The 26,398-nt window shown below is 36.8% G+C and overlaps 1 protein-coding gene across 2 annotated transcripts in view; it reads left to right on the forward strand.

Annotated features, from left to right (window-relative positions):
- LOC150083222 (charged multivesicular body protein 7) overlaps positions 1 to 26,398 on the forward strand; it is a 266,289-nt gene that overhangs the window by 221,897 nt on the left and 17,994 nt on the right. For both annotated transcript variants that reach the window (XM_090377112.1, XM_090377114.1), the window contains exons 7-8: positions 6,326 to 6,445; positions 25,298 to 25,399. In XM_090377112.1, the coding sequence (XP_090233238.1) occupies positions 6,326 to 6,445; positions 25,298 to 25,399 (222 nt within the window). The remainder of the gene's footprint in view (positions 1 to 6,325; positions 6,446 to 25,297; positions 25,400 to 26,398) is intronic.

A 26,398-nucleotide genomic window follows, 5' to 3' on the forward strand; every position in this document is an offset into this window, starting at 1 on the left:
GTAGTTACCTCTTTGAGTAAATGGTAGTTACCTCTTTGAGTAAATCCCACTTCAGCACACTGTGATCACTGCCACCTAGTGGTTCATTTATCTGCAGATTCTTAATGCATGAAGAATCACTGCTGATAATCAAATCAAGAGTATTCCTCCCTCTAGTTGCCTCCCGAACATGCTGATGTAGAAAACAATCATCCAATAAATCCACAAAAGCCTTGCTAGTGTGTGAGTGACCAGCCCCCAAATTCCAGTCAATATCTGGGAAATTAAAATCTCCCATTATAAGAATCTCTGATAAATCATTGTCCTATATCCATTGCCTAGGTCATTACCCTTGAGATCCGTCCAGTTTTTTTCCCTTGAGCTTATTTCGAGTATTTAGAATGTCTCCCGGATAGGTTACCAGCCTTTTGTGGGGTAAGTCACTGGTGGAGCTGCCACCTTATAGCCTCTAGACAGGCTTCAGGTAGAGCATTTCCTATGTATAACTGTCCCGGTCGCCAGAGCCTAGTCTGTGGAAACGGGTCAGTTCGCCCCGAGAAAGTGAGGTTGATATTTGGGTAGGAGAGGTTATGGAATGCATGTCACCAACCCTTGAACACACCCACTGGGCCACTCTTTTTCACAAAAACTAGCATTTATTCCCTTTTACCACAATCTGTATTTCACCTTATCACTTTCAATAGTGCCCGGCACAATCATACAATTCTTTCACTCTCTTGCATCTCCCCCCCCCCCTTCATAATTACTTAGTAGGTTTGGTGAAATCCCAGTTCCCTGCTCTGGGCAGGGCAATCCTGGGGGACCCCTGTCAGTCTGGGTTTGTCGAATTAGATTTTCTTTCAGGGTGCTGGATACAGCTAGCCTGTCAAATTTATATATCATCATCTGGGCATGATGGGAGACATGAGCACTTTAGCTATGGATTATTGGTTGGCTGTTGGGGGGCTGTATGGCCTGTCTGCATTTTACATCTTATTTCAAATATCTTTTGTGTAAAATTAGTAAAAGCTTTGTAATTACATTCCTCTATTATGAAAAGGTATCCTTGAAAGGGGCCCAGTTTCAGTTATTAACTGCATTCTTGGTATATCATAAATTATACATTCATAGAGAATGTCTGCCCAGTCTTCACTCTCGTCGCCACAGGTACAGTTTGGGTGATCAGCGAGCCCTAAGGAAGTTAATTTTGCCTTTAGGGAGCTATGACCTGTCCAAATAAAGTGGGAGAGTGCCAGCCAGCACCTGCAGTGCCTGTGTATACACTGGCACTGCAGCTGGCACCTGCAGTGCCGGTGTGCACACAGTGCAACTTGCCTTGGTGATAGTGAGAAGTATTGTTCTCTGAATTGTCTCTAATTTGTTCTTGTTTCTGACTATGGTCGTGCTCGTAAACCACGTGCCATCTCCATAGGTGATGACAGGTAAGAACACTGCTTAGTATATGAGTGCCAGGGTTTTTCTTTTTGAGCCCCCAGGCCCTACTGATCCTGGCAGTCATGCATGCATAGTTTCTCACTTTTTTTGTTAAGTATGCCAAATGGGGATCAAAAGTTAATTTTGAGTCAAAAACAATCCCTAGGTATTTTAGTTCTGATACCATTTTTATGGTTATTCCATTAATTTTAATTTGAGGAATTTAAGGCCTTCCTTTCAAAAGTATAGATTTAGTTTTTTTCTGGTGCCCACTCGTGCAGTTCCATGAGGGTGGCATTTGATCTTTGCTCTATAACCACTCTTGTGTTTCCTTTTACAAGGAGAATCAAATTGTCTGCAAAGGCAAGGCTTTCATTTAAGGCCTTCAAAGGCAAGGTATTGAAATTTGGTACTCCCTTTAAAATTTTCTTCATATGTGTATGTGAGTTTCATGTTTTCAGGTGCCCCCTGAACTTTGCCACCTGGGTGTAGTGCACCACTTGCACCCTCAGGATGCCCCATCTCTGCCACTAGGCAAATCCAAGGCCAGAAATTCATATAGAACAATTGTCGAAGAAAGAGCCAAGGATTGAGCCCTGCAGGCAACCTTTATTCACAGGATGTGTCAACTCCTGGAACCTTGTATGAACCAAGACACTTCTGTCTTTAAGGTAGCTGTTTATTACCTGATAGAGGTTTTGTGGGATATTTGTCTGGTGCAACCTCCTAAGGACACACTATGCCACCAGAGTGAGTCAAATGCCCCACAAAGTCTATTGAAATTGCCAGCATGTATTTTTCCTCTGTTTTTTTTACTGCTGTGAGTAGGTGGTGCATGGCATCCTCCATAGAGTTGCCCTGTTTAAATCCATACTGATTGTTTGAATCGTATTCTGCCTCATTGTAGTAGGTTGAGATTCTATTGTAAATTAATCTTTCATATGCTTTCACCATTACTGTGAATAGAGCTATAGGTCTATATGATTTGGGATCTGTGGGAGGTTTCTCAGGGTTCTTTAATATGAGCTTGATCATAGCTATTTTCCAAATTTTGGGGAATTTTCCCTCTGTTAGGCAGTGATTATACAGATTTTATTAGTTTATCAATTTCAGCAAATATTTTAATTATTTCCACTTTTAGGAGGTCAAATCCAGGGCATTTATTGTTTTTGGTTTTAATTAAAGCTGCTTGTAATCCTTCTATTGTAAATAGAGGCTCTATGTTGGCATTTTCAAAGTGTGTATTCTCATTGATTACATCACTCTGAGTAGGGGAATAATCCCCAGCCTCGGTCTGGGTAATAGTATCTAATATGTTATTAACAGATTCTGTCGAACACAAAGTTGGAGTTCCATCTGGTTTTAGTGTAGTTTGAAGTATGCCTCCTCTTGGCAGCTTGTTGATCATTATTCTATACACAACTCCCCATGGGTCAGCATTTCCAGAAGTTCACCAAGTGCCACCAGGATTCCTTTTTCTTTTCTCTTATGAGGGAAGTATATTGGTTCCTGAGAGTCCTATAGGCATCTTTCACAGTGCCAATCTCATTTTGGGGCCAAGATGTTCTGGCCCTCTAGAAATGTCTCCTTGTCCAGTGTACCCTTCTCCTGAGCATAGTCAGTTCAGGGCACCACCACGGGGACTATCTTCTTCCTAGGTTTTTGACTCAGAATAGGCAGGTTTGTTGTTTTACACATCAGCCAAAAAAGGAAAAAAAAACTACACATTTCACCCATCGAAAACCTCCAAAAATTTATCTAGTTCCTCCTTGAATTGATCATTTCTGTCATAGTCATTGCATGGCCATCTGGGCTATAATTGTTGTTTGATCTACACCACTCATTTTCCTGTTTATGCAACTCAGCTGCCGTGAGTTATTATTATTATTATTAGTCATATGGTGCATGGAAGCCTGAGGCTTTTGCTACACCAGCCACAAACAAAATTGAGTTACGCCCTTGAGAGAGAAAACAAGAGTCAGAAGTAGAAGGGAATCGCCAAGAAAGAAAAGAATGATTATATACATCTCAGGAATTTGGAAGTGCCAAACCCATACTCACCAGATGTGAGCCCAGTGAAGATGTTCCAGTTTGCTTTCTTTATGTTGTATTTTTTTATATCTGGTAGAGAGTGTTGAGCTATCTGTAGCTGTGTGTTTAACTTTAAAGTTATTGCTCTATGATCTGATGTAGTCCAGGCTGGCTGGACATACCAGTTCGAAATTTTGTATTTGTGACGAGTGACATCAATATCACTCTCCCACATGGCACTGCTAAAAGTAGGCAGGTTGTGCGGTTGATTTAACACCTGAAATGTATTTTATATGTAATATATTTTGTAAGAATTTGGCCATTATGGATGCCTGCTCTGTCTTCTGCATGGCTATGCCGTTAGGTTGACCAGCAATTGACATTGGCATGGACTGTTATATTAGCATTTTGCAATAGAGCTTTAACTGTATGTAGGTATTCAATGCTGGGATTTATATCTTCACCTGGTCTACAATACAATGAAATAATACTAGATGTCACTTCAAAGGTGTCATTCCTTGGGGTTTTAATTCAGAACAGGTTTCCTCTTCAGATACTTCTATGAGGTCCCATTCTGCAATTGACAGCACTGGATGAGTTCAGTGCTGTGGGGGTAACTATGATTGGCATTCTCCCAATAGATGTAGCTTGCAGGAGCTGTTCTGAATGATTGTCATGGTCTGTACAAGAATGTTGCCTGAGCAAAGCTGTTTGACAGATTTAGCAGAGCCTGCCAAAACCCCCTGGACAAAGAAGTGTTGACATTTTCCCTAAGGGCTTTTTACTAGTTGAGTGCATTATCAGGTAATGAGTTGTTGGACCTGATATAACTTCTGTTTTTCTGTTTTAGGCAGAAGTGACATTATCTGGGTCAACATTCAAGTTTGCAGACCCCAGAATAAATTACTTTATCAGGATTCGTGGAGATTTTGTTTTGATTCAGTGCCTGGACTCTCCATCCACCACACAGCCCAAATGGAGTGCCCGGGAGTGGGACACCAGGGCTACCCAGGCACTATACCCACACTACTGCCAGCCTGAATCCTATCCCTTGGACCATGAGGGTAGGATCATGGCATTGACACAGTTGACCCTTGCAGATGAACCCACTAGCCGATTGATCCAGACCAAGCCATCCAGGACCACCTGTCTTGTCAAAGCTGGGCCCCTCAACCACCAGGATTGCCCCTTTCAAAATTTCCACAGTACACGGAAAACATGCCGGATTCTTGTGGTGTTAGCCTGGAAACTAGAATGTAGGTGTTGGATTCCAGTGATGCTAATCTGGAAAACCAGCAGCACCACTAGGAGGTCCCCTCACCACATACAGATGCTCACATCAGGGGGCAAGTTGAGGAAGGATGGCTGCAGGATTGATGTGCAGAAGTTTCCCTTCAATCAGCAGGTGGTTGATTATGATTGATTGGTGGTTGATTGTTGGATCAAACTTCCATCTGTTGTGGAAGTGGGTGGTTTGAATAAATTCAAGGAGGAACTAGATAAATTTTTGGAGGGTTTCGATGGGTGAAATGTGTAGTTTTTTTTCCTTTTTTGGCTGATGTGTAAGCTTGCTTTCTTGCATCATTTGCCACTACTAATACTAAGCTATCAAAAAATTTTTTTAAAAAATTGTGGAATTAACACGAAATATTAAAAATGACATAAAGAGATATCTTTCTTTACTGCAGCTAGGAGAAGTGGCAGATTTTCAAGTAAATTTAACTTTTGAGAATGACATGCCTGTATGTCATGATGACCTTGAAAATTGGAAGAAAAGCTTTTTAACTTCCAAGATATGGTACCATATGGCAGTGGACAATGGGCAAGTGTAATGATAATGAGCAAGAAGTGAAACAGTAACACCATTGAATGAAAGTTTAACGTCTGTTGATGGAGTAAAGGCCTTATCAATTCAATTAGGAAATGAAACATTGTCAAATGTATTATTTCAAGTAGAAGCTAGTTTGAAAAAAGAATTATTAAGGCAAAAAATGCTCAAACAAAACAGATGACTTTAAAAGATTAATTTAAGGATGTTGATTTAAATATTCTATTTTTGTTATAAGTGCAGTTGTATAAATAAATAGTAATTGCTGACAATATTTAATTGACTCCATTCTTATTTCTTATACCATTTAAAAAATCAAAATCAATGAGCGATGTCATTCTTGAGTTGTCATTTCTATATATTTTGTCATTTCTATATATTTTTAGAAATGTCATTTCTATATATTTTTTAACTCCAATTTTTGTAATCTCCCATAGTAAAATTTACTCAAGGAAAAATTACTCTTGAGTATAAATTACTCAAGGAAAATAATACAGCAATACCTTCTCTCTCTCTCCCTAAGAAGACTGCCTCCCCCAGTTTTTATCAAAACATCTGGTAGTTGTCTTAGGGAGGATTACTTGTATTTTAAATAAAGTGAGTGTATAAGTTTACTATACTTACATTTTTTAATTCTGTAGTTATAAAACTAATTTTTTAAAAATTTTAGTTAAACTTTGAGTGGTAAAATGGCAATGTATCATTAAGTTGAAGTAACTTGTTTTTTAATTAAAAAAAAGGCAATAGAATTCATTGTCACAATTATATTAAATTGAAGTGCAGTAGAAACTTGAAGCACTTACTGTATTTTAAAAACATATTGTGTAAGTTAGTATACAGACTGTATAGTTCTAAAACATATTAAAATATTTTAAAGTAACTTATAAAAACATTTGAATATGGTTCTGTATCAAATGAAGTGTATTAAAATCATTTGCATTGTTATTAATCAAGAATTTTGCATTCCAGTAAATGTATTTGAATTGGTTATCAGTTACACTAAACTTAAAACATTAAAAATATAAATTATTTAATGCTAAAAATAATTTATAGGCTCTTTTCATTCTAAGAAAAAAGAAAGGGACAGAATTAATTCTGGAAAAGAAATGTGCAGCACTGGAAAATATTAACATTTTGCTTGATAAATTACATGACACAGACTCTGACAAAATGGTAAGTCTTACTTTTAGGTATGTTTTGAATCCCTAAATAGATTCAAATTCTTTTAGAGTGGGATATCAGTTATTCTGTAAGGTAATAATCTTTGTAATTAATTCTTAAGGCAATAACTATGTTTACTATACATTTCTATTAATCAGAACAAAGAACAAAAATTCCAATTAATTTAAAGGGGAAAAAAATCGAACATGCCCAAAATATTACTATATACCAGGAGTGGCCAACTTCATTTGTAATGCGATCTACTTTTTTCTTCAAAATGTGCCATGATCTACCATCTCAAAAATTTCATTGCACAAGGTGCACAAATCAAGGGATGACTGTATATTTAAAATTCGTTGTGATCGACCTAAATTAAATCCGCGATCAACTCGTTGGCCACCCCTTCTATATAGACTAACATAACTTGTTTTGTTATGTTATAGATGTTGCTGATATCAGAAATAATATGTTACTTTTGTATTACTAGTAATACAAAAGTAACATGGCTAAATGAATATTTCAATCACTTTCATAAATCATTTCCTATAATATAAGTGAAGTAAATATGTTAAACTGAAAAGTACTTATAAACTTATTTAACTATTACATTGTCAATCTTAGAATAGACTGCCCCATTCACCTATTGTTGTGATTAACCACACTCATTCAGAACTGGTTTCTGTGCATTGCTGAACTTTCATTGGCCACATTCTAATAAAGTGGCCAGGCAATGTATGTAGAGAATATGACCAAAAGTATTTGGACACCCTTCCACATAAATTGTGTACAATGCTAGAAGTGCACATTACTTTTACACATGCATTGGCTCAAACATAGCATTATAAATCCCACAGGTCTGCCTGTACAGCAGTATATTAAAAGCTAGCATGGGTTGTTGATTAGAACTTACAGTATTTCAATATGGGATGGTGGATACCAAATCACTAACCTTTTTGTGTAACCGTGACTCTTCTGACCTCCCAAAATCCATTGTGGATGGTGTTATTCAAAGATGGAAGACTGTAGTGATACCTAATGAAAAAAAGATCTGGACATCCTCACAAACTTGAAGCATGTTCAACTGATCATAGAGAGCCTCCAAAGGCATGTTCATGCCTTTGGATGCTGTCTGCAGAAGGAGGTTGAATAGGCCACAGGAACAATTACAATATATCAGCCATTTCATTAGGAAGCTGCATGGTTTTGAGTTTAATGGTAAGGCATCTACATAAAGGCCTAATGTCACAGTCACAAATGCGAAATGCTATTTTGAGTGATCTCATTCTTGACATTTTGAAGGCTAGAATAGTAGCAGGAGTCACTGTCGAATGACAGATTTTTGCTACATGAAGTTTCATGCACATGTTTATATGGAGATTCTTGGAGAGCACTTCCTATTGTATGGTATCACCTTAAACACGAAGTTTAGTGGACACAGTGTTAGGTATGAAGTTAGTTTCAGCTGGTTAGGCACTGTCCCTAAAAAACTTGGTCTTTTGGGGACAGTGCCAAAAACTATGAAGTGAATGACCTACATTAACAATAATGTGTTACCTGTACTGTGGTAGTACTAGGAAGTGGACCCCATCAGTATTAGTATTGACAATGCAAGAAAGCAAGCTTATATGACATCAGCAAAAAAAAAAAAAAAAAAAAAAATTTGCCTGAAATTTATTTAAACTCCAGACGCTAGAATGGAAGTTTGTCCACAACACCAAAATGGAAGTTTGTTCCAAACTACCCTACCGACTGGGCTAGCCAGGTAGGCAAAGTACCTGCCTGGCAATCCCAAAGGTCGCGGGTTCGAATCCCGCTTCGGGCTTGGATCAGAGTGAAAATGCAAAAACTTTGCGAGGTGCATTATGGCCACAGAAGCCGATGCGCCAACAACTAACAAAAAAAATCAACTACCCTCTGACTGAAAGAAAATTTCTGCACATTTGTCTTGTGACCATCCTTCCTAAATTTAATCCAGCAATGGCTGGAAATCTCACAGGTGCTGCTCAAAAATAACATTCCTGCATTAACTATTACTCAGTGGTTAAAACATTTTTATGCCTTCCTACATATAGCCTAACTCGGGTGGGCAACCTTTTTAAATGGCAGACCAAATAAAATGTCTGCGAGATCCACACGGGCCAGTTTTTTTAGCTTTCCATGATTTTTAGGATTATTAAAATTGTGTATAATGAAAAAATTGTCATAAACAGTTTTATGTTATTTATTGTAATATTTATACATACTCGTACGAATAATTAATTTTATTAATAAGAAAAACAAAATACAAATTCAAGATAAAATTACAAAAATGCAATTACACTATACAAATATAAAAAAATTAAATCGAAAATTATAATTTCAAAGATTTTATAAAACCTTAATAATCTTAGATTTTCAATTATGCATTGTGATAGGTTTCAGTAAATACCTTCATAAAAATAAAGGTAAATCCTCTCCAAATTCACTTTTACCTGTCAATTATTCACTGACATTTGCCATTGAAACGCATGATACACTTGCACTACAATCACATTCTTCAGAGCAGAGTGTCCAGGAACCACTACTGACTGTGTGCAAGTCTACGCCTGCTCGTCAGTGTAGGCAGAAGCTATGCTTGCTTACCATTTGGCAACACTGCTGCTTATTTCAGTTGTGATATGGCACAAATTCAAATGATTTATATGTCACGCAATCAAAATGTTAAAAACAATTTAATCACAGCAAATATAATAAAAATTACAATAAACATAATTTCATGATATGTTCTTCAGCAGGCCATTTATTATATATACAGCAAACCCCTGCTATTTGCGGTCGCTGATTTAATATAAAATGAAACCTAAAAAAATGTGAATTTTAAAGTGCCGTGAACATTTTCTGCCATAAAAAAACATGAGCGTGACTAAAATTATCTTTCCTGGTCAAAACAGCTCTCAGTGGGTTGGGGGAGAGGGGTGACAAAATCGCGAGCGTGGATGTTTCTCGCTAATCCTTGTTCAGTATGTGTTATGTGTTTGTCATGGAAGGTTTCATCGTTTGCTTCTAATTTATATGCTTATAAATTGAATAAATTTATCAATTTATAAATTGATATGCTTATAAAAGTGATAAATCTACTGTTTTGCAATGTAAAACAGACTTTTTCGAGTGTGTTAATGGAAAAAAGTGACTTTATTGTGGACAAGTTCTTTCTAACCCGTACAAAAATATGGCTACGAAGAACAAGGGAAATGTGAAAAGATCAAAGAAGGTATGACATTAGCAAATAAAATTGAGTTATTAGATAAAATTTCTAATGGTGAAAGTGTCTCCTCAGTGGCAAAACATTATAAAATCAATGAGTCAATGGTACGATCAATCAAGAAATCGGAAGAAAAAATCTGCCGTAGTGTCTGTGAAAACGTGCTAATTGCTTCAAAAATTTGCTCTGTAACTTGTGATGTTAAATTAGAAAAAATGGAAAAAGCTTTAAATCTGTGAATAGAAGACCGAACTCAAAATAAAATTCCGTTAAGTTCACTCATCATTCGTGAAAAGGCAAAACTCCTTTATCAACACTTTAGTGAAACTGGACATAGCACTGGCGGAATAAGTTTTTTAGCTAGCAAAGGCGCTGGTTTGAAAGATTTGTTTGAAATTTCTAATAAATATTACATTTAATATTAAATTGTTTCTTATTTTCATTTCGATGCCATATGCTTGCATTTCACTATGTACCGTCTTATGTACATAGTCATATTATTAAGGTACATATAATACATACATAGACAAAATTTTAGGCTAGTTTTTCTTATATATTTCATACTTTGGAACGGAATCCCTTTATTACTATGGGAGCCATAACTGAGTATTCGCGTTTTCAGTATTCGCGGCATTTCTCAGGAACATAACCAGGAAGTAGACCAGGGGTGGACGGTTGCCCACCCCTGGTCTACTTCTTACTGCCATAGTTACTGAAGTTACTTTCTTACAGTTTTTGTATAGAAATTGGGTGTGAGAACCTGTCAGGTTCCCAGCCATCATTTTTGTAACAGTCTGGATTTTGCATGAAGAATGGTATGGTGCCAGAGTTCTGATGCTGTATTTGTTTAAAGTTTTGGGTTACTTGTTTTTCTTCTCACACTATGTCAATAAACATCTACCATCTTATCCTAGTTGTTTTTGAAAGATTTATTATTATTGTCGCACCATTAAGACAATAACACAAAACCCAGTATTCTCTCAAAATGGCTACTACTCCATGGGAAGCAACCTACATAGGTTCAAATTTCATACACAGTGAAAGGTGCAAAATTTGAAACAAATTTTGAATAAGCCTGAAAATGAAAGTAGCTAATGGTATCAAACAAATGAGGACTGTTCAATAAAGGATGACCATAATTTTTCATGAACAACCATACTGATTGTTATTTCTAGCTTAGCTGCAGAATTTAAGCTAAACCAAGCTGTGTCACATAGCCTGTGCAGTTGAGTCATGCACATGGTGTGACCTTGGGAGTCTGTCAAGTTTATGCCTGTTCAGTTTTGTCTAGGTAACAAATGGATATGATGCACAAAGAAGAATGTTGCTCTCAAATTTTGTTTCTGTCTCAAGAAAACATTGACCAAAGCATATGAAATGCCAAAAGTGGATTATGGTGAATCTACGCTACTATATAGCACAGCTCAGGTGGAGACTACTTTGGTTTAAAATGTTTAAAGATGGACATGATTCAATCACAAAAATCATTGGTCCTGGCATTCCAACCACTGCTATCACCATAGAAACCACAACACTGCTTATAATCTTATAATAGTAAGGCAATTGGCAGAGATGTTAAGAATATCAGTAGGAAGCACACGTACAGTGTTATATGTGACCATTTGCATATGGCATGTGCTAGTGCACACTGGGTTCCAACAATACTCACACCTTAGCAATAGCATGTTCACATGCTGGTTTGTCAGGAGCTGCAACAGATAGTTACCGAAGATGAGGTTCTACACAAGGTGATAATTGCAGAACAGACATGACTTCCATCATTTTGACCCAGATAGTAAGCAACAAGCTCTGTTTGTAAGTCTACATCATAGGCAAACACCAAAAAAAAAAAAAGCAAAAGTTGTGGCTTTTGCAGGAAAGATTATGGTCACCTCTTTTTTTTTTTTTTTTAAGGAATGGTTTACCAGTGTGTTTCGGCACATCATATGACTGTTATGGGAATTGTACTGAAAATTTTTCAGGATCATATTCGTTGCAAACGACAACAGGTGTGTGCAGGTGGGTGGAGTGGATGCTGCATGACGACAGTGCTCATACTGTCATCAAGTATTTAGCCAGCATTAATGTCAAATGTGTTTCTCATCATCCCCCCCCCTACAGCCCTGACCTAGCTAATTTCCGAAGTTAAAGAAGCTGTGAAGAAAATAGTTCCATTCACCAGAAGTTGTAAAGACATCAGAGGCAATCTCAAATGCATGTCAAAAAATAGCTTCCACTATGTTTTTAAGGATAGCAGGATGTTGGAGTAAGTGCATTTCATCAAATGGGGACTACTTTGAAAAGAACCATCAAAATATAGATGATTAATGAAGGTATATTGTGGAAATGAAATTGATTATTCTTTATTGAACAGCCCTTGTACATAACATGTTTTTAAAATTTATTAATAATATTTATATACATAAGTCGAAATATATATATATATATATATATATATATATGCATGCACAGTTAGAAATTTCACACACCTGATGATCTTTTAAATTGTAAAATGGAGAGCTGTTTCTATTTTATGTATATGTTTTTATGTAACTTATAAAAATTAATATTTTTTTTGTTTTTTGAGAATAAGAGTTATAAAACACACTTTGCACGTTTCAAAAATTTTAATGTTTTATAAATCTTAAAAGTTATACACAGTAGAATTGCAATCCAGTAAAAAAAAAAAAAATTAAATATTTGCACATTTCCACATTTCTGCATATTTCCACACAAAATTAAAAAAATATAAATTATCAAAACTTTGTTGAAATCTAAGTGTATAATGTAAAAATTATGTTTGCATCCAGTTCCTTTGTTTCTGTGTCAAAGCCAATGAGATTGTTCAGAAAAGGTCTCCTCTTAACAAATCTGTGCTATGATTTCTGTATAACAGAATTCCTGGCAAGATGCTCCTGTAATACTTCTGTAATCACTTCAAACTTTGATTCCTTGGTTGTGAATTTTGCAGACATTTCCACATCTCCAATTCATATGGGACCTCCCATGAATCCAAGGATACTTTATAATTATGGCTTGTGTGGGGGGTTTCCTTACCTTTTTTGCTGCTCTTTTAATATAATTGGATAGATACCATCAACCTCGGGTGCATTATTTACTTTTACCCTCAATTTCTCTTCCTCTTTCTTCTCAGATATCACAAAATCATTTAGTTCCCAGCCAATTTTAACATAGTATACTTTTTTCTAATTTTTATTTATTTTTTTTAATAAAAACTCTAAACACGAAAGGTATAACTTATTACCATGTAGTATGTTCTAATAAGTTCATGATATTAAGTGTAGCACTTAGTACCATGAATGAGTTGAAGGTTGAGAAAACTGAATTTACTTCATCGACATAGACATTTGAATTTCTGTAGATTGTAGTTTTCAGGAATTACGTGTGAAGGAATATTGTTCCAGGAAAAAGTTGATTGAGTTTGAAGATGGACAGTAAATGGATAACTGATTACAGCACTTATTTGGACTGGTTTGGAAGATTTGGTTTGGGAATTAGATATGCCAAATAAGAAGAATGGTGTCCATTGAAGTATCTCTAGAAAAGGCATTCTAAATCAATAGAATTTCTATGAGACAGGGAGTGGAGAGCACAGTAAACCCCCACTATTTGCAGGAGTTACGTTCCTGAGAAACGCCGCAAATACTGAAAACGCGAATACTGAGTTATGGCTCCCATAGTAATAAAGGGGTTCCGTTCCAAAGTATGAAATATATAAGAAAAACTAGTCTAAAATTTTGCCTATGTATGTATTATATGTACCTTCATAATGACTATGTACATAGACAGTACATAGTGAAATGCAAGCATATGGCATCGAAATGAAAATAAGAAACAATTTAATATTAAATGTAATATTTATTAGAAATTTCAAGCAAATCTTTCAAACCAGTGCCTTTGCTTTGCTAAAACACTTATCCCCCCAGTGCTATCACCAGTTTCACTAAAGTGTTGATAAAGGAGTTTTGCCTTTACACGAATGATGAGTAAACTTAACGGAATTTTATTTTGAGTTTGGTCTTCTATCCACAGATTTAAAGCTTTTTCCATTATTTTCTAATTTAACATCACGAGTTACAGAGCAAATTTTTGAAGCAATTAGCGCGTTTTCACGGACACTACGGAGGATTTTTTCTGCCGATTTTTTGATTGATCGTACCATTGACTCATTGATTTTATAATGTTTTGCCACTGAGGAGACATTTTCACCATTAGAAATTATCTAATAACTCGATTTTATTCGCTAATGTCATCACCTTCTTTGATCTTTTCACATTTCCTTTGTTCTTCGTAGCCATATTTTTGTACGGGTTAGAAAGAACTTGTCCACAATAAAGTCACTCTCTTCCGTTAACACACTCGAAAAAGTCTGTTTTACACTGCAAAACGATTTATCACTTTTGTAAGCATATAAATTAAAAGCAAACGACGAAACCTTCCATGACAAGGCACCTCCGTAGCCAGGTGGAAAAGAGTGGCAGTGCATAGCAGACACTTCTTGATTAGACCAGGGTTCGAGCCCGTGACCACCAAATACGGAGGATGCGGAAAGGTCAGGGAATGACCACCACGTATCCCCGAAGCAGTATGGCCATAGTTGCTAATGCTCCTAAAAACCAAATAATAACTTCCATGACAAGCGCATAACATATACTGAACTAGGATTAGTGAGAAACATCCACGCTCGCGATTTTGTCACCCACTGAGTGCTGTTTTGACTGTGAAAGATAATTTTAGCCACGCCCATGTTTTTTTATGGTGGAAAATGTTCACGGCGCTTTAAAATTCACATTTTTTTTAGGTTTCATTTTATATTAAATCAGCGACCGCGAATACAGATACCTCAAAAAGCGAGCATTTACTGTATTTTTATGAGATGAGTCGTTAATTAACCTGGCTGCCATATTTTTAATGGAGTATAAAAGCCCGTGAGAGGTTCTGATGGCACCATCCCAGATATGGAAACAATTTTTCAGGGTAGGGCAAATTCCCATTTGGAATTTGTGATTGGTATCATCATCAGTTTATCCTACTGAAGGGAATTTAAAACTGTGTACAACCACTGTAGTTGTCTTTAAGAATGCAAAATTCCTTCTTACCCTTGATAGTAGTTATCTTTAAGTAGTTTCCACATCAATATATTATGATTACTGTCCTCTAGTGATTCCTTTACCTGGATATTCTTAATACATGAGGAGTCACTACTGATAATGAGATCAAGGGTATTGCTTTCTCTTGTTGCTTCTCTGCTCTAGAAAACAAGTCATTCAACAAGTTCCAGTCAACATCTGGGAAGTTTAAAATCTCTCATATTAATCCATTCTGATTTACTAGCCCACTCTCTTTATCTGTATAGTTTTTTTATTATACTCATCACAAATGTTTAGCCTACTCTCATTTGTCTTCCCAGTGCTTACATCATACCAAACTGACTCAACATTGCACTGTCCATCCACATCAACTAAGTGCACTGCATTAGGCTCTATAAGTGATTTTTAAGCTAGAGCAGTCTGTCCTTGCTGTTCATATTGTATTCACCATATGTAAATTTTGCATGTCTTTTTATCTCAGTGTCACATGTCTCTACAATGTCTTATAATGGGGGAGTTTAACTTTCCATATATTGACTGGAACTTATGGGTTAGTCACTCTCACACTAGCAAGACTTTTTTGGATTTATTGGATGACTGTTTTCTACAGCAACATGTTTGAGAGGCAACCACAGGAAGTAATACTCTTGATCTGATAATCAGCAGTGATTACTCATGCATTAAGAATTTGCAGATAAAGGAACCACTGGGTGACAGTGATCACAGTGTACTGATGTGGGATTTATTTAAAGATGTAACTACCATCGAGAGTAAAGCTTTTGCTTCCATAAAGGTGAAAAATGTCATACATTTTTCATCCATACATTCATTCCATACATTTTTTTCTGTAAAGAAGAAAAATGTATGGGATGCATATAAATTATCAGGCAACACAGATGCCTATGGCACGTATAAAATAGTCTGTAATCAAGTCACAAAGGGGGTTAGGCAGGCGAAGGCAGATTACGAGAAATCTTTGGCAAAGGATGCAAAGAAAAACAGCAAAGAGTTCTTTATTTATGTGAACTCTAGAAGGACAGGGATGAATCAGATTGGACCATAGATGGGTTGACCATTGATGATCATGCTCAGGAAGCTGATAAACTGAATGAGTATTTTGCATCTATGTTCACAAATGAGCAGTTGTTCAAGGAGGGCAATGCCAGAAGTTTATCAAACTCTAGCAGAGAAATAAGTGGTTTTGTAATAACTGAGAACAAAGTGGAGGAGAAATTGTTGAAGTTAAACATAAGGAAGGCACCTGGGGTGGACTGGATCTATCCAGTTATATTAAAGGAGTCAACAAAGGAAAGTAAACAAACCCGTAACCATAATTATGAGCTTCCTTGGACTCAGAGAAGGTGTGCAAATGAATCACAAATTCACAAAGGGGGTTCAAAAGGTGACACAAGTAACTATAGACCTGTTAGTTTAACTTGTGTTCCAGGAAAAATAATGGAGTCACTGGTTAAAGAAGCATTGCAGGATCATCTATACAAGACTGCAGTAATAGTTAATACACGGGTTTGTTAAAGGGATGTCTTATCTGACCAATTTGATTGGATTCTATGATGTGGTCACAAAGTAACTGGATGAAAAAAATAATTTTGATATCATATACTTGGACTTCTGGAAAGCTTTTGATACCATTGCACATGGAAGACTGCTGTACAAATTAGAGCGGTACGGCATTAAGGGTAAGTTGCTACAATGGATAAAAGAATGGTTGAGTGGGAGACGACAGAGAGTGGTAATCAACGGACACTGCTCTTCATGGACAAATGTTATTAGGGATGAAACATAATCCTCATCCATTCCTGACCCAGGTTCAGCGGACATTACATTCTCTCTTTGAACATTCTTTTGACATCCATGTCTGCTGAATCCCTAGCCACACTGGAATCAAGGGTAATGAACTGGCTGATGCTGCAGCCAGGTCACCACAACCCCAGAATAACCGTAGCCTATTAGTCCTCTATACAGACTAAGGCAATTAATACACAAAAGATTACCAGTAGCAACAATTTTGGCATGGGCAGGTCACAAACAAGCTCTATCAGATAAAGCCTGTAATACAACTATGGCAGTCAAGTCTGTGCAGGAACTGCCCAGAGGAAGTTGTTTTAGTTTGCCTCCACATAGTACACAGTCATCTTACTCATTCGTTCCTGCTGAGAGCGAATGACTCTCCTATGTATGAGCAATATGACACCTTTTTTAACAGGTGTCATATTGCTCATACATATTTTATCCAACTGCCCACTTTACAGGCATGAACATCGTTTATATTTTACTGCTTTTAGCCATCTGACTGAGCCTTATACACTCATTCAGATTTTATCTGACATGTAAATTTATCAGCTGCTTTTAGTTATTTAAAATATTTAATTATTTTTACACATACTTAAAAGTATATTAATGACCTTCTTCCTTTGACTGGAAATCCTATCCATACTTTTGCCGATGATAGCACATTGCATTCCACTTTCCATTTTGAGAAACCTTGCCATGCTCAATCAGTTCAACTTCTCGAATATTCGTTACCAATTCCTTAAATGCCAATCCTCCAGTGGGGCAAAGACAACTTAGTTGATTTCAATCCTAAAACTCAGTCTTGTCTTATATCTCGAAAAAAGGATTCTTCTGCTCCTATGCTTATCTTTGGTGACACTCCGATTTCTAGGCAAAATGATAATGTGAATAAGATTACTGTCCTAACAGTATGCTGGGAACTTCACGGAATATCATCAATCACAGGGGGAGGACTTAATGCTGTCGTAGCCAATTCAAGAGAAATTGGCAAATTTTGTTCCAGAACTAATATCTCTTTTGAGGATTACCCTGACTTCTAATCTCTCTTGGCACAAGCACATTACAAATATTGCTTCCTCTGCATCTAGTCATTAATGACTCATCTCTAACAGAGTCTTTCCACTCGCTGTCTCATAGATGTACTGTTTCTGCTGCGTGCCTTTTCTACAGATACTTCCATGGGCACTGTTCTTCTGAATTGGCTTCTATAATTCCCTCTCGCTCTTTCAAAAAAAGTCTGAACACATGCCACCACCAACCAACATCCATTTACTGTCCAACTTCAAATTCGCAGAACCAACTTTTTATCTTCCTCATTTATTCATTCGCCCACCGTTTTCTGGGACAACCTTCCTTCATATGTATTTCCTGAAAATTACAGCCTACAGAAGTTCAAGTCTGATGTCAACAAATATCTTCTTTCGTCTTCTCAATCTCCAACCCAAGCACGGTACTAAGTACTATAGGTTCTAATACCTCTCATGTTTTGTAAAATATATGCGAAACCTTTTTATAAAGGTTTCGCATATATTTATTTCTATACATCTTGATGTACCAAGCCCTAAGAGTACGAAGGAGTTTATGCATGGAAAATACGCATACACACACACACATCATTTCTACTACCAAGGTAGTTTTAATTATATCTCATATTGTGAATACTTTTACGAGTGGCCAAGGTATTGCACTGCTTTGAATAAGTAATGCTTCACCAGTGGAGAAGACTAATGTTACTTATTCTCGACAGATACCACCACCCAGACAGCACCATTTTGAAGCTTGTTGGCTTACTCATCGGTGGGTGGGCATGTACCCTGTTGTTGGAATAGTGACAACCCAGTTATGAAGTATAACTCCACAGTATTAGAGATGCCTGATGGTGTGCGTGGTTTAATCTAAAAAAATATTTCTTAGCAAAATGCCTGGCACCTCTGTAGCCAGGTGGGCAGGAACAGTAGTGCATAGCACACGCTTCTTGATTAGACCGGAGTTCAAGCCCGTGACCACCGAATACGGAGGATGCAGAAAGGTTAGGGAATGACCACCGCATATCCCTGGCCTTAGTTGCTAATACTCCTAAAAAAAACCAAATAACAATAACAAGCTAAATGCCTAAGAGTATGATATCTGCCAAGAACAAGTAACACTAGTCTTCTCCTGTGGTGAAGCGTTACTTATTCAAAGCAGTACAATACCTCGGCCACTCATTTTGAAGGTATTCACAATATGAGATATAATTAAAATGATTCATTAAAACTACCTTGATAGTAGAAATGGTGTGTGTGTGTGCGTGCGCGCGCGCACGCATTACCCATGCATAAATAAACTCCTTCATACTCTTAGGCATTTAGTCAAGAAATATATTTTAAATGCTGATAATGTTTTTTTGACAAACATTGTGATTCATGAGTAATTTGCACCCGAAGGGGGGGGAAGAATCAGTGCTGCATTCTACATACAGGTGTTTCAAAGACTATTGAAGTGCATTTCCCAGTTGAGATTGCAGTCAATTTCTAGAGAAAGGCATTTCCCAGTTGAGATTGCGCCTCCATACCCAGGTGGGAAGGAGCAGCAGTGCGTAGCACATGCTTCTTGATTAGACCGGGGTTCGAGCCCGTCACCACCAAATACGGAGGATGCGGAAAGGTCAGGGAATGACCACCGCACATTACTGGAGCAATATGGCCTTAGTTGCTAATAATCCTAAAAACAAAATAACAACAACAGCCGCTGGTTCTTTTGCATGACAATGTCCCCCCCCTCCCCATTTCGCACTTATTGCAAAGACAATAAGTGCAGAAAGATATTTCTGACAGAACATGGCATTGTATAGATTGCCATTGTATAGATCAGTCATTCATCCCATTCTCTTGATCTAGCATAAGCAGACTTCTTCTTTAGCAAGGTTAAAACTTCCCTCAAAAGAAAGGCATTTCAGGATGTCAAGGAATAAAAATAACTTAACTACCAAACTGATCACCATCTCCTTTGGATACCTTCACTGATTTTTTTCAGAACTATGTAAGTGCATTCGGCCTTACACCATTCTAGGAACTCTATTGCCACACATCATATTATCTGTTTGTGTGATTGGAAACTGTGACTAGATTGCATTGTGAGAAAAGATCAACCTAAGGAAAAATCTTGTACATTAATCTGGATTTGCTGCTCCCCATATGAAGCATTTGTAAATATCAAACTTTAATTGCCACTTCTCAGCCCATCTGCCTAATTTATCTAAATCTTTTTGCAGTGGCATACTCTGATTACTGTGAGGCTGATATGCCTTCATCAATATTATTAATAAATATAGAAAACAAGTTTGTGAGGTGTCTTGAATTGATATGCAATTACTCATACAGAGGTATATATTGTATTCGAGGACAATTTCCCTCCCAGCACTGAATCCTGTGAGACTCTGCTAATAACATTAGTCCAAGAAGAGCAGTGCCCATTGATAACCACTCTTTCTTCTCCCACTCAACCATCACTTTATCCATAGCAACAACTTTCCCTTAATGCCACACTGTATAGCAGTTTTTTATATGCAAAAATATCAAAAGCTTTTCTGAATATAAGTATATGATGTCAAAATATTTTTTGCATCCAGTTCCTTTCTTACTGTGTAATAGTATCCAATCAGATTAGTCAGACAAGATCACCCCTTAACAAATCCATTCTGTGACTGCAGTATAATTGCATTCTTGTCTAGCTGGTCCTCCATTATTTCTTTAACCAGCGACTCCATTATTTTCTCCTGCAACAGAAGTCAAGCTAACAGTCTGTAATTACTCATGTCTCCCCTTTTTCTTACTCGTGTGTCCCTTTTTGCACATCTTCAGTCCATATGGAGCTCCCCCTGAATTGTGCATTTCATAATAATGGCTAAAGGTTTACTTGCTTGTTTTGCCACCTTCTGTAATATAACGATGGATCCTGTCCACCCCAGGTGTCATTTTTACATTTATCTGTTCAGCTTTCCCTCAGTTATCACATAATCATTCAATTCCCTGCCAGAATTTGATTCACTTCATGCATCCCCATCCCTAAAAAATTTCTCATGTGCAAATGTAGATGCAAAATAACCATTCAGTTTACCAGCAACCTGAGCAGGATGCTTTGTTGCATTTTCTTAAAGTCCTAAGGGTGGCATGCACCCCCCCCCCCAATTTTCAAAGTTAAATGCTATTTCAGTCACCTTGAAAAGTAAAACTACCTTTTTTTTTCTAATTTGATTTATTATGATATGGATCATATCATCATCATCAGCCATTTTCAATCCACTGCAGGATGAAGGCCTCTCCAGCAACTTTTCAGTTCCTTCTGTTTTGTGCAGTGGCCATCCATTTATTACTCACAAACTCATGAATTTCATTTGTCCATCTCTGTTGTCTTCCAGGTTTTCTTCTAGCTCCTCTTGGGTACATTCTGTTATTTTCTTAGTCCATCTGTCATAATGTCTTCGAGCTATGTGCCCAAGACTTCTTTAGTTTTGATAAGAATGTCCTTTACTTGAATTTGCTGCCTAATCTATGTGTTTCTCTTCTTATCTAACAGTCTGATTCTCAATATAATTCGTTCCATTCTTCGCTGTGTAGTTTTCAGCTTCTCTTCCATTCTTTTGGTGAGTGCCCAAGTTTCACTTCCATAAGTCATGGTGGGGAGTATACATTGGTTCATTATTTTACGTTTCAGACAAACTGGGATATTGCTTTTCAGTATGTGACTATGTTTCCTGAATGCTATCCATCCAAAATTTATTCTTCTCTTGACTTCCAGCCATTTATCATTATTACAGCTAATGACTTGTCCCAGATAAGTATATGACTCCACTTTTTCAATTACTGCTCCTTCAATCATTATTTCCCTTTCCGTGGCATACTTGTTCATCATTACTTTTGTTTTAGCCATATTCATCTTTAGTCCAAAATCCTTACTAGCTGTGCATAACTGATTAAGATTTTCCTCTAATTCTTTGGGATCGTGGCTTATGACCATAATGTCATCTGCAAATCGTAAATGGTTTAGGTATTCTCCGTTCACATTGACTCCCTTCTGCGACCAGTCTAATCTTCTGAAAGCTTCCTCAAGGGCAGCAGTAAACAGCTTCGGAGATATTGTCTCCTTGTCGAACTCCTTTCTTGATTTTAAATTTCCTACTGTCTTTGTCTAGTCTAATAAAGGAGGTAGCACTCTCATATTTTCTTCAAAATCATAATATATGGGGGTATCTATGCCTTGTCTTTCCAGTGCCCGAAACATTGCCTTATGCTGTATGGAGTCAAATGCCTTTTCATAATCCACAAATGCCAGACATAATGGTGTTTTATATTCATTTGCCTTCTCCATTAGCTATGACATTACGTGAAGGTGATCCATAGTTGAGAATCCTGTCCTAAAGCCAGCTTGCTCTTTCGGTTGATTCTCATCAAGTATTCTTTCTAATCTGTTAGTAATGACCCTTGGGAACAACTTGTAGATGTGGGATAACAAGCTAATTGGTCTATAATTTCCAATTTATCTCCTTTCTTATGCAGCAAAACTATGATTGCATTATTCCACTGCTTAGGCGTCACACCTTTTCTAATGCACTTTGTGAAGAGCCTTGCTAGTTTTTGTGTTATGTCTCTTCGTCCCAATTTTAACGACTCTGAAAGCTTCCTCAAGGGCAGCAGTAAACAGCTTCGGAGATATTGTGTCTCCTTGTCGAACTCCTTTCTCAATTTTAAATTTCCTACTGTCTTTGTCTAGTCTAATAAAGGAGGTAGCACTCTCATATATTTTCTTCAAAATCATAATATATGGGGTATCAATGCCTTGTCTTTCCAGTGCACGAATAATAATCCACATAATCCACAAATTCCAGGCATACTGGTGTTTTATATTCATTTGCTTTCTCCATTAGCTGTGATATTACGTGAAGGTGATCCATAGTTGAGAATCCTGTCCTAAAGCCAGCTTGCTCTTTCGGTTGATTCTCATCAAGTATTCTTTCTAATCTGTTAGTAATGACCCTTGGGAACAACTTGTAGATGTGGGATAACAAGCTAATTGGTCTATAATTTCCAATTTCTGATTTATCTCTTTTCTTATGCAGCAAAACTATGATTGCATTATTCCACTGCTTAGGCGTCACACCTTTTCTAATGCACTTTGTGAAGAGCCTTGCAGTTTTTGTGTTATGTCTCTTCGTCCCAATTTTAACAACTCTACAGTAACTTCATCTTCCCCAGGGGCTTTCTGATTCTTCATTTTCTTCAGTGCATGTTCTACCTCATCAGGAAGAATATTGGGTATGTCGTATGTGTTGCTACTTTGCAATCCATCTTCCCCACTGCTAGCATCATTCCCCTGCTCCTTTTATAATTCTCTATAGTAGTCTTCTGCTATTTGAATTATGCCTTCTCTGCTGTTTATATGTACACCATCGCTATTCTTCAGTTTCAGTATCATTTGTCTTTCTGTATTACTGCCCATGGCTGCTGATTTAAATCCTTTCTTTTCCCTTAATGCTTGTTCTACTTTTCTTGTGTTAAATCTTCTTATGTCCTCCCTGAGTCTCTTTCTAATGGCTTTGCATAACTCAGTATACTCAATTTTATCCCTGTCAGTGTTTTTCTTGATTTTCATTTGTTGTCTTCGGTTCATCATGACAAGTGTTTCTTGACTAATTTTTTCTTCTTTGGATTTCTTTTTCCCTATAGGTTTCTTGGGCTTTATCACTTTCAAAAAGTTGTAATATTCCTCGTCAATATCTTGGTCCTCAGCAGTCTGCAGAAGCTCATACTTGTTCTTAAGTTCCAGTACATACTGCTTTTTCTCCTCTTCTGTTATCTCAGAGACCTTTGTATTATTTACTCGAGTCAGTTTTTTCCTTTCCTACATCTATATCAAGTGTACACCTTACCACTCTGTGATCATTTCTAACCTTATTCAGGACGGTAACATCATTCACATTTACCTTATTCAGGACGGTAACATCATTCACAATATATCTTCTGTTAGTGAGGATGAAGTCGATTTCATTAGTAGTTAATCCATTTGGACTCTTCCATGTCCACTTTCTGTTCACCCTTTTCTTGAAAAAAGTGTTCATTACTGACAGTCCTTGAGATTCTGCAAATTCCACAAGTCTTTCACCTCTTTCATTTCTTTCACCAATTCCAAAATTTCCTATAGTTCCCCTTTCTGTGCTGTTTTGTCTTTTTCCAACCTTAGCATTGAAGTCTCCCATAATAATAGTGTAGTGGGTTTTCTGCTCATCTAGAAGACTCTCAATTTCGGTGTACATTTCTTCAACCTCTTCATCATCATGGCTCGATGTTGGTGCATAAATCATTATAATCTTTAGCTTGTATCTCTTAGAAATCTTGAGTATTAGTCTTGACACTCTTGGTGATGTACTTTTGAATTCCAAAATGTTGTTTTTAAAATCTTTATGGACCAGAAACCCAACTCCACTTTCACTGTTTCCATTGGTGTACAGCAGATTTCCACTTGATAAACTTATAAGTGATTCATTTCTTCTTCTTGTTTCAGCCAAACCAATGATATTCCAATTCACATTTTCTAATTCCTTTTCCAGCTCTAATATCCTGTCTTCACCGATGAGTGTTCTTACGTTATAACAGGCCAAGTTCAGTTTCCGTGCATGGCAGCCTGGTCGTACCCATAGATTCTTAGCACCCTCTGCTTTCACTCTGATCCTCTCGCTGCCGTAAGAGGGAGAGTGAAAGCTGCTGGGGACTGAGGGCCATTTGTTTCGTTGTGCTTTCATATGCTTGGCGGGTTTGGTCTTTTCCTCTTCACGCTGACCAGGCGTCTTGAAGAGAACCACTCTACACATTCGTTGCCACCTAAGTGACATAACAGGGCTTACCATCGAGAAGGTGTGCATGAGTGGATTTTAGGGAGGCAGGCCAACCGGACTTCTCCTAAATCTTCTGTAATAGAGAGATATTGGATCCATCAGTGTTTTAGGCTGAGTGTCTGATAACACAAAGGATACCTGTTCCCCTCTAATCCCCCTGGATCATATAAATAGCTTCAAATTCGTACAAACCACAAGTCTCTATCATAATTAGAGACTGCAATATGTAGATTTTAAACTTAATGAAATTTAAAAAATTTACACATTTTAACAAATTTTGAAGTCCTATAACTCTGGACCTTTTTTGACTGAGGGAGCTATAATTAGTCACATATACATAAACATTGATGCTTACAATGAAAATTTCTTGAAAATTAATGTGAGTCGGTTTGTGAGACTTCTTTAATTGATATAGAATTGCCCATACAGAGGTATAAGTTGTATTCATGGACAGTCCCTTCCCCCCCATATCCCATTTATGATCAGAAAATTGACTGCTGTGATCCTACTGGTAACAGTACTCAAAATAGTATTTTCTCTTTATATCAGTTTTATTTATTACTTTTATATGTCTCTTTTATTATTATTATTATTATGAATAAACTGAATTTTATTTTACAGAAGCTTTCATTGGAATTGAATTAAAACTAATGGATATTCAGTACTTAATTGAATTTAAATTGCCATTAAAGTATAAATAGTCTGACTAAATAAAGTTGTATTGGTTACTGTTTTCAAGGTTTACATATACAGAACTTGTAGTCTTCATTTTTCAGTGACATTAATGATTTCTAATTCTTAATCTTATGAATTCTAATTCTTAATCTTAGGTATACGAAGCATATAAAACAGGAATAAAAGCTATGAAGAGTACCTTTCAGTATGATCTTAACATAAATAATTTGGATGATACACTTTCTGAAATGGAAGAGGTAATACTTCATACACTAATTTTCACTAATTTATAATGATTATTTTTATGTGAGAAATTGAAATTAGAATTTTAATTCTGAGAAAGAGTGGTGGATCTCCTGTGAGTTATTCCAGGTTTCTACAACATGCAAATTAGCCATGAACACACATTTTTGAGATATAAAGTCATAAGGATAATATCAAATGTTAGTTTTAGTATTGGCAAAATGATGTCTTAAATTTATTCAAACTACCCACCTTCACATCACCAGATGAAATTTTTTCTAACAATCAATTACTGTCTGCCTGAAAGATATTTTCACAAATATCTATCCTGTGACCATCCTGTTTCAGTTTAAATGTATATCCATATATGGTGTATCATCCAAGGAAGAGTTAAGATGCCATTAGCATTTAGTTTGATCAATTCATTTAAGGCCTTTAGCACTTATCAATCATCTCTCCTCACATCTGTGAGAAGACTTGATTGATAGGCCTTAGTTTCCAGATTCTGGAATTTACAGAACACAGGTCTTTTTTTGCCAAGAGAACCCTTTATGCTCTGGCTAATTTTTGTTGCTCTTTTCTAATAGGATATGATCTGCTGGAACAAATGTTCCAGCAGATCATATCCGTCCTGTACAGTATGTACGATTCTTCCTAACCATTCCCTTACAAAATAGAGTAATCAAGCTTACCCATGCTGTCAGAATTTCTGTATACCATTCACAGAACCCCATATGCTGTCCTACTGGACTTTCTGCATTTGCTCTACAATTTCCCTTAGGTCTTTATCAATTTCTCCCTCGCATCACTTGCCACTAACCTTTACACTTTGATGTGCCTTCTTCAGCATCTTTAATGAATACTGAAAACAATAAGGGACTCAGCACCAAACTCCAAGGAACTCAACTAATAATATTAATCAATGAAGAGCAATGCCCATTGATAACCACTCTCTCCATCTCCTGCCACCGTATCATCCCTTTATCCATTATAGTAACTTTCCCCTGTTGCCT

The sequence above is a fragment of the Mastigoproctus giganteus genome, chromosome 7, assembly GCF_048544385.1.
Source record: "Mastigoproctus giganteus isolate SK-2022 chromosome 7, ASM4854438v1, whole genome shotgun sequence".
NCBI classification, from domain to species: domain Eukaryota; kingdom Metazoa; phylum Arthropoda; class Arachnida; order Uropygi; family Thelyphonidae; genus Mastigoproctus; species Mastigoproctus giganteus.